The 17,355-nt window shown below is 38.3% G+C and overlaps 1 protein-coding gene across 3 annotated transcripts in view; it reads left to right on the top strand.

Moving 5' to 3' along the window:
* Positions 1 to 14,657, top strand: part of TMEM38B (transmembrane protein 38B) — a 90,097-nt gene extending 75,440 nt beyond the window's left edge. The window contains exons 3-8 of one of the 3 annotated variants that reach the window (XM_032765847.2): positions 998 to 1,182; positions 5,936 to 6,023; positions 8,108 to 8,225; positions 11,626 to 11,731; positions 12,257 to 12,297; positions 12,853 to 14,657. In XM_032765847.2, coding sequence (XP_032621738.1) covers positions 998 to 1,182; positions 5,936 to 6,023; positions 8,108 to 8,225; positions 11,626 to 11,731; positions 12,257 to 12,264 — 505 coding nt within the window. In that variant the 3' untranslated portion in view covers positions 12,265 to 12,297; positions 12,853 to 14,657. Of the gene's footprint in view, positions 1 to 997; positions 1,183 to 5,935; positions 6,024 to 8,107; positions 8,226 to 11,625; positions 12,231 to 12,256 lie in introns of those variants that run through there. The other 2 variants (XM_032765846.2, XM_032765845.2) reach the window with 2 other exon arrangements.
* Positions 14,658 to 17,355: the final 2,698 nt, after the last annotated feature.

Consider the following 17,355-nt stretch of genomic DNA (forward strand, 5'->3'; position numbering starts at 1 on the left):
ACCATGGAACAATTAAGTTCAATAATTGCTTTCATATATAAGGTTTGTATGGGGGGGGAAACAGGTCACTAGTCAGTGCAAAAGAAAGTGGATGTGCTCTTATTTGAACACTAATCATTCAGTAATGCAACTTGTGACATCTGTTGCACATAAGAAATGGGTTATTGTGCAAATGAAAGTAACAAAGAGTCCTGTGGCACCTTATAGACTAACAGACATATTGGAGCATGAGCTTTCGTGGATGAATACCCACTTCGTCGGATGCAAGTGCAAATGAAGTCATACAAATTATTTTACTCACTCCTTTCACTTCTAATTTTTAAAGGTTTAGATTACACTAAGGTATCCTCAAGCCTATGTTGCTATTCACTGATAGACTCATAGACTTTAAGGTCAGAAGGGACCATTATGATCTTCTAGTCTGACCCTCTGCACAATGCAGGCCACAGAATCTCACCCACCCACTCCTGTAACAAACACCTAAGCTATGTCTGAGTTATTGAAGTCCTCAAATCTCAATGATTGCATACAGTCACAGTCATAATTATTGAATCCAGAATTTCAATTCTGTTGTTTGGGAAAGGGCATCTACCCTTGCAACTTGAGAGAGGAATCTTTGGTGGTCTATAAGCTTAAAGAAATGTGTTCCGTTCCAAGGATGGGTTCAGTTTGTTCTACTGTACTTTAAGGAAGCCTTTATAGACTATTTATGTTGTGTTTGGGAATATATTTTGTGTAATGACCTTATATTTTAGGTGCTCAATTATCAGGTGATGGGTGCAGTATAAATACCTGGAAAGAGATTTAATTAGGTAAATTCTGAAAAGGGATTATTCTAATTTTCAATTTGGAGCTAAAACACTAAAGGATATATGGTGTATAGCGATAATATTAAAGAACTCTTAGTGATGCTCCAAAATTTATTTTTAAAAGCTGCTTTAGGAGAGTAACGTTGTTGCCAAGAGATTTTAAGTAGAAATTTTCTTCTAAATTTCAGGTATCTTGTATTTTATTGTCCACATGACATATTCTACCGATGCTTTTCCTTTCTGCCTCTTCGACTGATGATTGCAGGAATGAAAGAAGTGACTAGGACTTGGAAAATAACAGCTGGAGTTGCACATGCAAACAGCCACTACAAAAATGCCTGGCTTACCATGGTAGCTGTTGGTTGGGCCAGAGGTAATGTGTAAAATCTCGTGTTCTGTTGAATTGTGAAGTTTAAAGTGATATTTAAATTGTGAACCATGTGGTCTTAGTGATAACCCCATGATCTACTATGTGGGAATGGCAGCCTTAAATTCAAACTGTTGTCCCTCATGGAGGGAAAACTCGTGTGTCTGTGCAGCAATTTCTCTGGTCAGATAAGGAATGGCATTGACTGGCTTTGGCGGGAACTATGGAGGGCCCTTAGGAGGAAGGATGCCTGTCCTCATTTAAGGATCTTTAGAATTTGATGGTTAATGGCAAAAGAAATCAACAAGGCTATATATAACTTGATCATTATAATCATAAACTTTTCAATGAAACTGTTCTTACAGAAGTTGCACTTCTATATATCAGGACTGTTACTTTTCAAATTTTTTTGTCTGTCCCCATACTTTAATCAGATTGAACACACTAGAGGCATTTTATCTCATCTAATAGAGTGTCTCCTGAATTAAATAACTACCACATAGTATATCTAGAAATGTATTGTACACTTCAGAGCAGCAGTGTTTGCTTTACTCTTGTACTTTATATCCCACTCCAGTAGAGAGACCACTGGCTCAACTCTGGCTTTATTCTTTTAGTTCTGCATTGTAGTTTATTTCCACTCTGCTTGGGAGCCCACAGACATCTTAACAAAAGTAATTCTAACTTGTTGGATTTGTTACAGTGTTTACTGAATGGATAGTGCCACATTCTTCTTATGCCTTATTTCCTCTACATGCATGCACACACATACTTCTAGTAATCTTTGGTTATTCTCCCTATTATGGAAATCTTGTGCTGGGATGTGTACATGCATGCTTGCTCTCCCCCCCTCCATATTTGTATGCCTATATATAAATTGCCATCTATGATCCTGGAAGAAAATAGATTCCCATAAGAATGGCCATAATGGGTCAGACCAGTGGTCTTTCTAGCCCAGTATCCTGTCTTCTGACAGTGGCCAATGCCAGATGCTTCAGAGGCAATGAACAGAACAAGGCAACTTAGTGACTGCTCCATCCCCTATTGTCCACTCCCAGCGTCTGGCAGCTAGAGGCTTAAAACACTCAGAGCATGAGGTTTCATCCCTGACCATTTTGGCTAATATCCATAGATGGACCTATCCTCCATGAACGTGCCTAATTCTTTTTTGAACCCAGTTACAGTTTTGGCCTTCAGAATATCCCCTGGCAACAAGTTCCAAAGCTTGACTGTGCGTTGTGTGAATTAGAACTTCCTTTTGTTTGTTTTTAAACCTGCTGCCTATTAATTTCATTGGGTGACCTCTGGTTCTTGCGTTATGTGAAGGGGTAAATAACACTTCCTTATTCACTTTCTCTACATCAGTCATGATTTTATAGACCTCTATCATATCCCTTCCTTAGTCATCTCTTTTCCATGCTGAAAAGTCCCAGTCTTATTAATCTCTCCTCATATGGAAGTTATTCCATACCCTTAATAATTTTTGTTGCCCTTCTCTGTACCTATTCCAATTCTGATATATCTTTTTTTAAGGTGGGGTGACCAGAACTGCACACAATATTCAAGGTTTAGCATACCATGGATTTATATAGTGTCATTATGATATTTTTCTGTCGTCTTATCTATCCCTTTCCTAATGGTTTCTAACTTTCCGTTAGCTTTTTTGAGTGCCGCTGCACATATTTCTTTGAAAACATCTGCTCAATCTACAAAGACTCCAGGATCTCTTCCTTAGTGCTAACAGCTAATTTAGACCCTATCATTTTATATGTGTAGTTGGGATTGTTTTCCAACATGCATTACTTTGCATTTATCAACATTGAATTTCATCTGCCATTTTGTTGCCGAGTCACCCAGTTTTGTGATAACCTTTTTTAACTGTTTGCAGTCTGTTTTGGACTTACAAAATTACTCAAAATAGTTATTGTCTGAAAATTTTTCCACCCCGTTTACCTCTTTTTTCCAGATAACTTGTGAATACGATGAATAGCACTGGGCCCAGTACAGACCCTTGGGGGATCCCACTAATTCCCTCTCTCCATTCTGAAAACTAACCATTTATTCCTTTCCTTTGTTCCCTGTCTTTTAACCAGTTACTGATACATGACAGGACCTTCCCTTTTATCCCATGACTGCTTACTTTGCTTAAGAGCCTTTGGTGAGGGGCCTTGTCAAAGACTTTCTGAAAGTCCAATGACCCCTTCAAAAATTCCAATAGAGTAATGAGGCATGATTTCCCTTTAATAAAGCCATATTGACCCTTCCCTAACAAATGGTGTTCATCTATGTGTCTGGTAATTCTGTTCTTTACTATAGTTTCAACAAATTTGCCTGGTACTGAAGTTAGGCTTACTGGCCTGTAATTGCCAGGATTACCTCTGGAGCCTTTTTAAAAATTGGCATCACATTAGCTATCCTCCAGCCATCTGGTACAGAAGCTGTTTTAAGTGATAGATTATGTACCACAGTTAGTAGCTCTGCAATTTCATATTTGAGTTCCTTAGAACTTTTGAGTAAATACCGTCTGGTCCTGGTGACTTATTAGTGTTTAATTTTTCAGTTTGGTCCAAAACCACTTCTGTAGATACCTCAATCTGGGACAGTTCCTCAGATCGATCACCTACAAAGAAGAGATCGAGTGTGGGAATCTCCCACACATCCTCGTGAAGACTGATGCAAAGAATTAATGTATCTTCTCTGTATTGGTCTTGTCTTCCTTTTAGCTCCTCGATCATCCAGTGGCTTCACCGATTGATTGTTTGGCAGACTTCTTGCTTCTCATGTTCTTACAAAAACTAACAGCAAAAAATATTTGATCTTTTGCTAGTAGCTCTTCAAAATCTTTTTTGGCCTGCCTAATTATACTTCCACACTTGATTTGCCAGACTTTATGCTCATTTCTATTTTCCTCAGTAGGATTTGACTTCCGATTTTTAAAGGATGTCTTTTTGCTTCTAATCTCTTTTACTCTGTTTAGCCATAATGGCACTTTTTGGGTCACCTTACTATATTTTTTTTAATTAAGGGTTTCCATGCAGCTTAGGCCAGTTCTTGATATAGTGCCCCAAACAGTCCACTACTGAGTTCCGTGCCACGTCTTGTGGGAGCGTTAGCTTGGTTCCTCCCACTTTTTTCAGAGCAGCTGCTGCAAAGTGGTTGTTACGGAAGTATTTTGCAATTTCAACAGCCTTAGCCTTTATTACTGGAACACTGAAGTCTTTGGCTAGGAGATGCATCAAATGAGCACTGCAACCATATGTTAGCTTGAGACTCTCTTCTAAATAATTTCTTCTCATCTTGGGCAGCAGTGTTTAGGAGGGAAGGGGGAGGAGCGAGGACTTGGCGCACAGGCTCCAGCTGCCTCCCCTGCCTCCTGAACACAGCAAACCAGCTGATTGCCGCAGGCAGGGGAGGGAGTGGGGAGGCATGAGGATGCGGCGTGCAAAGTAAAGGGAGATGGGAAGAAGAAGAGGTGGGATAAGGGTGGAGGCTTGGGGGAAGGGGTGGCATGGGCAGGCTGAGGGTTGGGCCCCCCCTCCCCGTGCTTGCAAAGTAGGGGAAGCTGCTGCTACTGCTGCGCAACGTGTTTCTCCTAGCCTACAGCTACTTCAGCTTCCTTGTCTGTCTCATTGTCTGCAGTGCCAGTGGGCTGGGCATCTGTGGGGTAAGGTGGAGGCACCTCCCAACTAGAGTACTGTACTGATGGCAAAAAAAAATTTCCCTGGAACCTAACCCCGTATTTACATTCATTCTTATGAGGAAATTGGATTTGCTTAACATCGTTTTACTTAGTTGCATTTTTCTGGAACATAACTACAACGTTAAGTGAGGAGTTACTGGATGCTGCTCAAACAGTTTCACTTTTGTTTCTACTGCCTGTCCCTCCCTTCTCACGTTGATCTCCAGACTTCTTCTCCTTGTCCAAATCTGTTCTGCCCCCAACAATCTTCTAGTCATTGAACTTTTTGAAACTTTTCACTTTTAGAGAGAGGCAAGGGATTGACACTGTGTACACAAATTTGCAGAGGGACAATAGGGTTGAGGTCTGTTATTTCTCACCTTTATTTATTTAAAAATATTTTTGCTATTAACAAGCATGTTATCTCTGGAGACACAAGTCCACAGTTTGAAAACTGCAAAACTAAGCATCTCTGATCGTATCTTCTAGACTGAGCAGTGAGTCCCATTGGGTAGATAGAATATTCAGGTTAATCTTTCTATACAGAAGCCCTGGGAACTCCATAAAATTGGGTCCCTAATCCATGAACTATTGGAACTCATTTACAAAACTTTTCTTAAACATTACATGAATACACTGTCTCATTCTATAGAATTAGAATTTATAATCCCTATTCCATGATGAGATATCTTTGAGCTATAATGTATCTTAATTAAAACTATCTTTTAGATAGGTTTTTCCTCAAACCATTTTATCAAAAAAATCAGATTTTTTAATATGTTTTTAAATCGTTTTTTATCCACCTTGTCTGCACTACACAGCTTTTAGTGACATGGCTGTGTTGCTACAGTTGTGCCGCTAAAAGTCAGGCAGTGTAGTTGCTGTTTGTTGGCTCTCCTGCCAACAACGCACTGTTCACACTGGCACTTGTCGCAGCAAAATCTTTTGTCTTTCGGGGGAGAGGTGGGTGTTTAACGCCTCTGAAAGACAAAAGTTTTGTTGTTCAATTGCCAGTGTAGACATGGCCTTAGTCACTAAGAGATCATACCACTGAGACGTTATAATTTATTGGATTTTCAGGCGCTGGTGGTGGCTTAATCTCTAACTTTGAGCAGTTGGTGAGAGGTGTTTGGAAACCTGAAAGCAATGAACTTCTGAAGATGTCCTAGTAAGTTTGTGTAAACCATAGTACAACTGGAATAATTGTAATAACTTTGTTCTCTTTGGCTCTCGTATTCAAAGACCTACATGAGTAATTTTCTTGGTGCAGCATTTAAAAACAGATGCTAGTAGACTGCTTATAAATTCAAAGTAAGTGGGACCAAATCTTTACTATGTGTTGACTGGCCTGACCTATGTGCAATGAGTTGTTAGTCTCAAATGATTTCCTCATGAATAATTATCTCCACTACAAAATCGCCACAGAATTGGAACTAACTGGTAAACATGAGAAGACAATCATTTGAATGGGCAAGAAAAATTAGCCTTCTCTTCCAGACCTGTGGTTCATCCAAGTTAGAAATGAAGCAGATTGTGGCAGGGTTATGTGAGTGCTGGTACATATTCTAAAGGTAGTTAGATGACTTTAGGTCTGTTAGTCTAGTAGATATATTCCACCAATGCTAAATACTTTATTTAAAAAAAAAACAAACAAATAAAAAAACCAGTTGCACTCTTCTGAATACACTTTCAACCCATCTGTTAAATATATAGCATTAAAACACATCAACACATGCCTCTGGTGCATTGCAAGATAGAAGATGCTACTTGAGTTTCAGCTTTCAGTTCTTTGTCTCGCAAAAGCTAAATTGGGAGTGTTACATAGCACCCAGTTTAGCTTCTGCAAAAGAGAGAATTGGAACTGCCTGGCAGGCCACAAACTACTGTTGTAAAGGCAGACAAGCTCATAGGGGATTTAAAATGCCCACTTTGCCCTCCCATGTGACTTCCCAGCTGGTTTCTGTGGAAATGATTATTTCAAAAACAGGGTTATGACTTCTGATGTGATAAACATTTAGAGATGCTGTTTTCATGTAACTGTCCTGGGTAATAAAGAATTACAGAAGAGAAATACAAAAATTATGAGCAGCACTATTTCTAAAAGGAAGGATTGTGAGGCTTATGGTATCAGCTGCACCTAAATACTTCAAACTTAGTGAAACAAGTTATTTGTGCTAGTTTAAAACACTGCAGTCACGTTCTTCTATAAAAAATGTGCTAGCTGAAGAAAGAATGAGTTTTAAATGTTAAAAAATGTTGTATTGCATCGTCTTATGAAGGATAAAAGCTGAGATTGCAATATGCCAGAACATAGAGGTGTTGGACACAGATCATTGTCCTCACATCCTGAAATTATTTTAGTTAAAAATTTGCTTGACAATTTTTTTCAAATGTTCTCCTTTTGGTTGTAAAGCTAAATGCATGAATCTAATTAAAGGTGTGATAAGAAATGAACCTTGACAAATCCCAAATAATAAGAATATAAGTATACAAGTAGGGTTATACTATTAGCTTCCTGATCAGGGGAAAGATACTGAGTGCACAAAGTTGAGGGTGAACAGAGGGAACTAAGTCTAATAAACAGTAATCATGGATAATTCCAGTCTCCTATAAAGTGGTCAAATGTCGCAGTGGTATAAGATTTAGACAAGCAGTTTCTTGACACCTTAAATGCTTGGTTCTTAGAACAGCTTGTTCTAGAGCACACAATGAGGAGAGCTTATTCTTAACTCAGTCCCAAGTAACACCTAAAAGTTGACTGAAGTAATAAGTTAAGTTGAACCACTAAGAAATGGTAACTATAGTAAAATTAAGCTGAAAATGCTCAGAGGGAAGACAGTACCACAAAATGATTAGAGGCGTGGCAAAAACTTCCATAAGAAGACTGAGTGCAAATATTGGCACAGTTTAGTTTAGAGGTGACTAATAAAGGGATATATCAGATATATAAATTAAATAATGGTATGGAGAAGGCAAATTGGGTGGAGTTCTTTAAATTCAAGAACAAAGATCTAAGAAATGGAAAGCTTGCAAACTAAAAACTGGTGGAAGTATTTTTTTAACAAAGCATGTAATTAGCCTATGAAACATGTTGCTATATTGTTATCACAAGCTTTTTATCATTTACTTTCAGCCAAGCAAATATTATAGCTATTTGTTGTATGCTATTACTTTCCAGATAATAATTTCTATCAGCATAAGAGGGGAGGAGAGAAAATTCACACACTTGTCTTTACTTTGTTTGGTTTCCAGCTCCGTAAAAGTGACTCTGGTAGGTGCAGTACTCTTCACATTGCAACATGCCCAGAACCTACCGATAGCAAGACATAACCTTATGTTCTTTTATACCACCTTTCTAGTGGTCACAAAGGTAAGAATTTGGAAATGTATAATTATTTAAACAATACAGCAGTATTTCTCACTTTACTTTCTAAAGCAAGATACATGTTAAATATTTCTCTTTATATTCCCTACCAGAATACTAATTTCAGTTTTCTCTTTCTGGAAAGATCTGGTCAAACTCAATTGGTGAAAATGGCATAGCTCAATTGAAGTCAGTGGAGCTACCCTAATATTTGTGGAAGATGTGACCCCCCCATGACCTTAAGTAACTCTTCCATATGTGAAGCAGACCGATAGGAAACTGCATCATGACCTTTGCTAGTTGTATTAAAAAAATACTTCAGAAATTTGGCACAGGGAGTTGATATTTCAAGTTACTAAATTATTTGAGAGAGAGATACAATTAAGACACAACAGGTTGCCTTGCCAACCTGTTAATACATGTGGAGCAAAAATGAACTGCAGCCAAAGGCCAAGTGTTTCTAGTCACCAGATATATTTACAAGTTAATAGAGCATGCTCTGTTTGTCTTCATGCTGTTTTTTTTAAACAGTTTGTGGTTTTGAACACGTCTTTCAACTACATAGAAAATAATGGTGAAGGAGAAGAGAAAAATAATGTGAAAAGTGTTTACGATCACTTTTGTTTATAAAAAGTGTGGATATGTATATCCACACACATGCATGTGTACAACATGCGAGATATATGCACATTATTGTTCTTCCCTTTAATCTTCTTATGGTTGAACTCTAATCTATCCCATTCTGCATTTATCTTCTTCTGGAAAGTTGGGCTATATTCAGGACTGTGTTAACTCTAAAAAAGGCAAAGCTGGAATCTCAGTATCAACTGAGCTGTAACAATCTTGAAGGTGGCCCCTCTGTTCTTGAGAAGATGTTAAAAAATGGGTGAACTATGGAGGAGGCTTTAAAAAGAACTGCCTGCCTCCCCCAGGGCATCCCTAGAAACATTGCTTCTAAAATCTGACTGAGATATTGGGTCTCCTGGGTGCTACAGTAATGCAAGGAATCCTTATCTTTAATACTCCAGACTTCTCTTTTCTTAAAACATCTAAACATCAGAGACACTTGGGATACCACAGGTGTGGTGTTAGGAGATAGTTAGGTGTGGGGGAGGGGGTCTGCAGCCTCAGACTCCCTGTATTGTGAAGCCCATAGTACAGTGACACACAACTTTGTGGTACCAGTTCTGCCTTGGTGACTTGTTAGGAGCTTGAAGTCAGCTAGTAACTGTAATGTACTGCTAAACTGACACCGTTCATGCAAGTCTGCCACAGACTTATGAAGTAGTATCTTGCTTTCCAGACACTTCTGAAACCTCTCTCAGAATCAGGGTATTACTCTAGTCTTTAGCGTTGGGTTATAAATACCATATTGGGTCTGTTAAGCAGGTCCTTTTCCCCTAGTCCTGGAGGAAGTTCTCCCAATAAGTTTATTTTAACATGAGGTGTTTTTTTTAGGATACATCTACCGAAATCAGTGATGATCAACCTTAAAAGCTTGGGGGTAATTGAAGGTCAAGAGGCCACAAACAACACTCTGGGGCAGATTCATTCTTTCCTTCCGATTCGCTCAAGTAGTGCAAAGGGAGTGGAATTCAGCCGCAGGCCCCCTCTGGGGATTTACCCTAGTGCCTGGAGTCTTCAGTGGTATAGAACCAGCATAGCCTCATTCCCCATAGCCTCTGGCACAGTGACAGTGTTGGGAGCAGGAAGGGGAGGAATGGCTGAACCTTAAGATGAAAACTACAACCAGGAACTAATATTCGTGCTGGAACAAATATTTATGAAGAATCTGCATTAGCATTTAAAAATCATAATAGTTAAGACATTAGTTAGTTGCCAGTTAGCACAAAACATGACTAAGAATTCAAGTCTAGACAAGGCTCTAGAGTATTTTACAGTAACTTTATTGCTTTGTTTTATACATGTCACTTTTTTAAAGATACTTTATTTCAGTGGTCAAGATAAATTTGATAAATCTACAGAGCTTCTGTTTCATCTTCCTTAAGCTTATTTTTATTTTCTGTGTGTACACTTAGGTTTATTTATTGTATTTCAGTCTAAGTTGCAATAAAATCATAGGACTGGAAGGGACCTCGAGCGATCATTTAGTCCGGTCCCCTGCACTCATGACAGAACTAAGTATTATCTAGATTAGGAGTGCACAAATTTTTGGCCCGAGGGCCACATCTGGGTGTAGAAATTGAATGCAGGGCCATGAATGTAGGACTGGGGCAGGGGGTTGGGGTGTGGGAGGGGGTGTGATGTACAGGAAGGGGCTCAGGGCAAGGGGTTGGGGCATGGGAGGGGTGCAGAGTGCAGGAGGGGGCTCAGGGCAGGGGGTTGGGGTATAGAAGGAGTGTGGCAGGGGTTTGGGGTGTAGGAGAGGTGCAGGGTGTGGCAAGGGGCTCAGTACAGGAGGTTGGGGTGCAGGGTGCAGCAGAGGGTTCAGGGCAGGGGATTGGGGTGCAGGAGGAGTGCGGGGTGCAGCAGAGGGCTCAGGACAGGGGGTTAGGGTGCAGGAGGGGGCTCCAACCTAAACTGCCCTTAATGCAATTTAAACCCATTGCTTCTTGTCCTATCCTCAAATTGTCCTCCTTAACCTTTATCTCCCTCCTCCTTGTAACAACATTTGAAGTACTTGAAAACTGTTATGTCCCCCCTCTGTCTTCTCTTCTCTAGACTAAACAAACCCAGTTTTTTCAATCTTCCTTGTAGCTCATGTTTTCTAGATCTGTAATAACTTGTGGTGTGTTCTCTGGACTTTCTCCAATTTGTCCACATCTTTCCTGAAATAAGGTGCCCAGAACTGGACACAATACTCCAGTTGAGGCCTAATCAGAGTAGAGCAGAAGAATTACTTCTCCTGTCTTGCTTACAGCACTCCTGCTAATACACCCCAGAATGATGTTCCTTTTTTTGCAACAGTGTTACACTTTAGGATTGTTAACTGCATTTCAGCTAAAAAGAGAAGTAATTTTGGACAAAGATTTGCACCAGAGGCTAGAAATGCCTATATTTATAACATGTAAAATACAACACTGTCTTCAAATTAGGAATATATGGAATTCAGAGTGCTGAAAGCTTACAGATGGTCTATATAAACTTGCACCAAAATAACTATAAGTTTCATTTGTATCTTTTGTTGTTTCAGTGCAGGTCTGTGTGATTTAGCAGATGAGTTTAATGTAAAATTGAAATAGGAGCTTCTGTTAGAGGAGTGGCCACACGCAGACTTATGCTGAAATAACAAAAGTGTGAGTTAAAACTGTTTTAGGTATTTCAGTGCGTACTTTTATGTGCACACGAGCCCATATGTGCTGATTCTTCTTCTTAAATAGTCTTTTTTTTTTTTTATTTGGAGAGCTAAGGCTTTCTAACTTACATTTGACCACTTTCTTTATAGGTAACCATGATGTTGACACAATCTGCAGTTTCTCCATTTGCTCCTTTCGAGTCTGTGCTGGGCTGTATGCTCTTTGGTTGGGAACAAACTCCATCTGAAGTAAAGGGTGAGGCCACAGTATCTTCCAACGGGACCTCTTCAGTCTGTGACCGTTCTGCTGGAGAGGCTAGTGAAAGTATTAAGAAAGGACAGGCAAAGAAAACAGAATAAGCGGCCAAAAAAATTATCTTGTTACATGTGGCCATAACACTTTAAAACATTTCTATTTCAAGTGATGGGGAAAAGGAAATACATGTGACAGACCGGCAGCAGTGATCAGCTTTGTGTACTGTTGTAATGTCATTAGCTTTAAAGTATGTTTAATAAATTGTAATTCAAATGCTGGGAATGTGTGTGTCATGGTAGACGTTTCTAACTTCAATGGTACTAAAAAGAGATTTTTATAGCGCTGATGATTTTATTAAATGAGAGATTTATTGTGATTTTGTTTTATATTTATAAAAAATTAACTTTTAAATGTAGGTTACCTTGAAGTTAGTAACAAAAGGAGGCAATCAGATTTGATTGTTTTTACTTTTTCTTTATCATTTATTTTAGCATATATTTTCTGTTTGTGATTCTTGTTTTTCAGCTGAATAAAATGGATACTTATACACAGCAGCATATTCCAAGGTATGAAAAGCTCCCGTAGTCTTGTTCAAATGAGCAATGGAGTTAGAGTGGTAAAATTTTACCAAACATTCACATTATGTGAATAAAAAATTACCACTGTAAATAGTTTGCACTGCAAAACTGTGAAATGTGCCAAAACCAAGGCCTTTGTTTCCTACAAAAATATCTGAATTACGACTATAATTCATGTTGCACTGATCTTGATTCTGCTTAGTCACAAACTGGAGAATGTTTTTCATTTTCTACCTTCCAGAATAAGAGTAAATTCTCCTTCATTTTTTAAAAAAAGATATTATAGTTAGCAAATATTAACATTTATCTAGCTAACCCACTTTGATACTGTCAGCTGAAAACTTTTGATTTATATGTTTGCTGTTCTGTACGCAGTAAATCAGATAGTAACGTAATATTTCTGTTATTAAATTGCTAATGTGCATTTGTATTGAAGCATATGGTTTTTAGTGTTTCTTCCATTTTCATTTTGCTGTGACTGGATGTGTTCTAGCATGGCATCTTATCCCAAATATCTAACATCATCTTCTCCTGCTTTCTAAGGTAAACTGTCATTGTGAAAGGAACTCAGAATTACATGTTGCAAGTAATATCCATTTTTCCGACCCAAAATGTTTATCACCTTAACCTTCTCCCTGATTGGAGGATAAATGTGTTTTTTACTTCCTGCACGCTCATCTTTTCTGCACTAGTGTTTTTATTAAAATCTCCCATCATTTTGTTACTACCGGTTAAGCTGCGCCAATGGCAATAGCACTGGTGCAAAAACTGTGTTCATACCTCTGTCATTTAACCCTGTTTAGAGTAGGGTCATATGATGTGGTAATAAAAATACTTGTGCCCTATTCCACCACTTATGCTGGTACTAGCATTGGTGGAGCAGTTACCTGCTGGTCGTAATGAGTAAGAGTACTTCTAATGTAAGATGCACTGTAATTGTCCATCAGCTTTTGCTGAAATGCCTCTTCTGTTCCTTGTGTACGTTGCACACCAGTTTGGTAACTCATTTGCAGCAGCTATTGCCTTAGCGAAAGTCTCTCAATTTTAGAAGATGTAATTAGTGTTTCAGAGATGCCACTCACAAAATGCAACATCTTTCATTTGGCCTGTCATTCATTTTTGTCTTCAAAACTATTTTTTTCTGTGTTTCTTCTGTCAACACCAGTCTATACAAGCCTAACTTTTGTCTGACAGTGAGCACTTTTGAAGCATTTCTGTAACTAAATTAAACCAGTTACTTCCATGTGAAAATGGCAAGGGGGAGAGAAAATGTACATTTCTCCTCAGACTGCAGTTAACTCTGAAAAATGATTGTGGGTAAACAGTTATCCAAGTAGTTCAGGGTCAGATCTAAAATCTGAAAATGAAATTCCAGTTGCAAGGTACACTTCTGAATTTGAGATAATCTTGAGTTCACATATATGCAAATATGGCACCTAATTCAACAAAGCTTTTCTGTATATTCATAGTCATATATACTCATTCTTGTAGCCAAAATTTTTTCACTGCTTTTTCTTCCTGTTAGTCCCATCCAACATAGCTGAGAGAGAATGCTGAATCTATTTGATGTATTTGCAGGGTTGGCAGCTAGAAAAAACCTCTTCACCTATGCACTGAGAACCTCTGATAGGGAAATAAAGATGCAGATAGAATTCCATGATGCTACTTCAAGTCTCTTCTCAGATAAGAACCCAACTTTATAGTAAACCTTAGATTTTAGGCAGTGTCCAGGTAACTGGCCATGTCTTTCAGGTCTTTTTAACTAAAACAACAACCTACTTCAACATGGAAACAAATACATGAAATCCATCTCATCATTGGGCAAAAGTCTTATGAGTCTAGTGCCTAAAGGACAAAATGTCAGATTCTTGCCTTATAACCTTGGGGCTCAGTTTGTTTTCCAGTAATAAGTGGTAGGAGCATTGAATCATCTCATACCAGAATATTAAGTACCCATATGATTTTAGGTTATAAAGGGGTATTTGGATGCCATTAAAAGTAACTACTAGTTTCCTGGTTAACAGGGAGCTAAAAATGAGACACCAGTAACTGCAGTACTTCCTGCACATGTAAAACTTTCAGGTAACTCTTAAGTCCCTAAGAGGTGTATTAAGATTGTGAACAAGTGTTCGAATACTTCATAGTACTAAACTTGGGTATGAGACACTTTTTTTCTCCCCAGGTAACTATATTGTACTACTGTGAAATGCTGGCCAATATCACTATTTTTAGCCCAAATGGATATGTGAAAATATCTTTGTTTACAATAATTTGAAGCAGAAAATGTGGTGTGTTATACTCAGTGTGGATTTTTATAAAAATTACATTAATAAATAAGTGGAAACAGTTGTGTTTTTCCTGATTATCTTATTTAGATGTTTTAGACAAATATAAGAACGTAAAAATCCAAAGCCTGTAATGTTACTTTCAAATGGAAATACAGTATAATCTTTTTGAAAAACGTAATAAATTGTGTTCTCATTCCAGAGGAACTTTGAAACTACTTCATATTAAAATACTTTAGAGAATGATCTTGCAGGACAGATTTCTAAAAGAACTCAGCATACAACAGCTTCCATTCCACCTAAATGAAAATCTGGCCACTCCAAAAATGCCCAATATCCAGCAGATCCCATTGTTCTCAGGTCTGGATGTTGAGCACTCTTGAAAAATCTGGCTATAATTGTAGGTGCAGAGCACGCCTGAAAAATCTGACCCTTGCTGTGAAAACTGCACTATGATGTGTTGATAATACTGAATAACAAGACAAAATTTTTGCAGTTTCTTGGAAAAACTTATACCAGAGCTACAGCAGCAGAACATACATTACTCCTACGCTCAAGATTTTTTCACATTTGTCAGCTCTGGTTTTTAACATAAAAAGGTGTCTATCTGCACGTCCTTCAGTTTACTGATCATCCGTTTCATTCGTTAAACTTTCAGATCTGATATCTTCTTGTGTCGTAGTCAAGTAACTCTTGCAACAGCCCTGGAAAAGTTAATTTGGGGATACTTTGCATTATAAATACTCAACTAAATCCCATCCTTCTTAGGTGTGGATTGGTTCAGGTAAATATCCCCTTCTCTAGCTATCATCCCTAATATACTTTTGCTAAATTCTTCTCTGCAAGATCAGACAGTGTATTCAATGTAATTGCTGTGCTGGCTAGATACAGGATAAAGTATTCTTGATTAACCAAATCCAGAACAAGTGCCATATATGAATTTTTTCCTGTCTTTCATTTGTCAGATTGTTTCTTTAAATGTATCTTTTGCTAATACAAACTAAGGCTCTGATCTGCCTGGGAGCCCCACTGACTTCTGAGGTTCTGTGTGGGCAGAGGGATCGGCCTGCATGGATCAGATTACAGAATCAAGGCCTAAATTGACAATAGAAGGAAGTTATAGAGTAATATCAAGGCATGGGTGAAGTGATTCACATAAATGTAACAAAACAGAACCATTGTTCAAAACTTGGACCCAAATACTTTTTTGAAGATTATAAATGTTTCCTTTTTGCACTCTTTCCAGTACTACCAAGTTTTTGGACTGAAGTGGAAATAGTGAAAGCCCACAGCTGCTATTTCTAATTTGGCTAAAACTAGAAACTAGTGGGAATAGCGTATATGTGATCTCTCAAGAATTCCAGCCTCTGTTACCAGGTTAAGGTTAAGTAGGTCTGAATAATCTAGGTTTTATACTGTATTCATCACCGTGATACATAAATAGAACCCCTGAGTCTTGTCCATTACTAATATGTAAATTCAAATTCAAGGTTTATGAACACCACTTGAAGCTGGCGAGTAAAATAAATCCCTCTAACTGGATTTTAAACAAACCAAACAAATGGCCAGCAGCTAAAGTAGCATTTAATAGCATAACAACAATCAGAAAATGTGATGTGAAGCAAAATGCTTGGAATTATTTCTGTTCGTAAAATGGCCACTACATACAGGCAAAGGCCTTTATTGCAAGTCTACCCACAGCAAGAACAAGGAGACACCCATCAAAAGGTAGGTACTATCATGAGGGTGAATTGTTTAAAGTGATGTACAGAAGGAACACACAAATATTCTCAAGAATAATATGTTGCCATTCCTGTATTCTGCTTTGAAAATGGATCTTGTGGCTTTTGTGAACACTAATATATTAGAAGAATGTAGTCTGCGTAGAACAGCATATCAGAAACGCAACCAGCATCCTAACCGAGCTCTCTGCTTCCACCAAGTCTAATGTGTGTATAGGTTCTATGGAGAGACCATCAGATGAGCCGCCAATCTTGCAAAGAAAGTCAAGACTGTTTGCTTGAGGGAATTCAGAGAATGTTCTGTGATCAGGGAAGCAGTTCATTTAAATCATAAACCTAACAGTTACTTATACTGGAATTCTTAATGTTGGAAACCCAGTTCCAGTTGCACTTGGTACTGTACTTTTAAAAGGCTTCTAAAAATGAAATAGTGCATAGATTTTCATGGAAGTTGGTTGAAAATCAGGTAAGTAACTGGGAAGAATTTACCACCATGAGAGACTGCGCTGTGGTACATTTTGTCAATCAAGGAGAATTTCTTTGTAAAAAGGCCAAATTTTGTTCAAGATGCTGGTGGAACTCCTATTTGATATGTACGGTCCCCATCCCTATAGTACCTATGTCCCTTCCAAGTATTTAAAAATAGAAATCTTCTTTCTCAGGTTGTGGAAATCATTAGTTTGGTCAACAGGGTTCTTGTTTGCTTGTGAGAAGGAAATATTGAGGGAAGCAATATCCAAGGAGTTCTGCATTTCTTCTGAAAGCATTTAGTTTCATGGTTGCTCTCATTTCCTGCTGAAGTGAGTTCCATAGTCTAGGTCCTGCTCCTGCAAGAGCTTTACCTTCTGAATTTACAAGCCTCCCCTTATTGGCCATTAGTTCCATTGGAAGATTGGTTGCAAGTGAGAAGAGTTTTCTTACCTAGCTAGGTTCTATCCTGTGAAAGACTTTGGCTTGACATCTGAATACCAGTTCAAGGTCTCCCCTCTGCTGTTCAATGACTAAGAGAGTTCTGAGGT

This window comes from Chelonoidis abingdonii, chromosome 6, assembly GCF_003597395.2.
Source record: "Chelonoidis abingdonii isolate Lonesome George chromosome 6, CheloAbing_2.0, whole genome shotgun sequence".
Lineage (NCBI taxonomy): Eukaryota > Metazoa > Chordata > Testudines > Testudinidae > Chelonoidis > Chelonoidis abingdonii.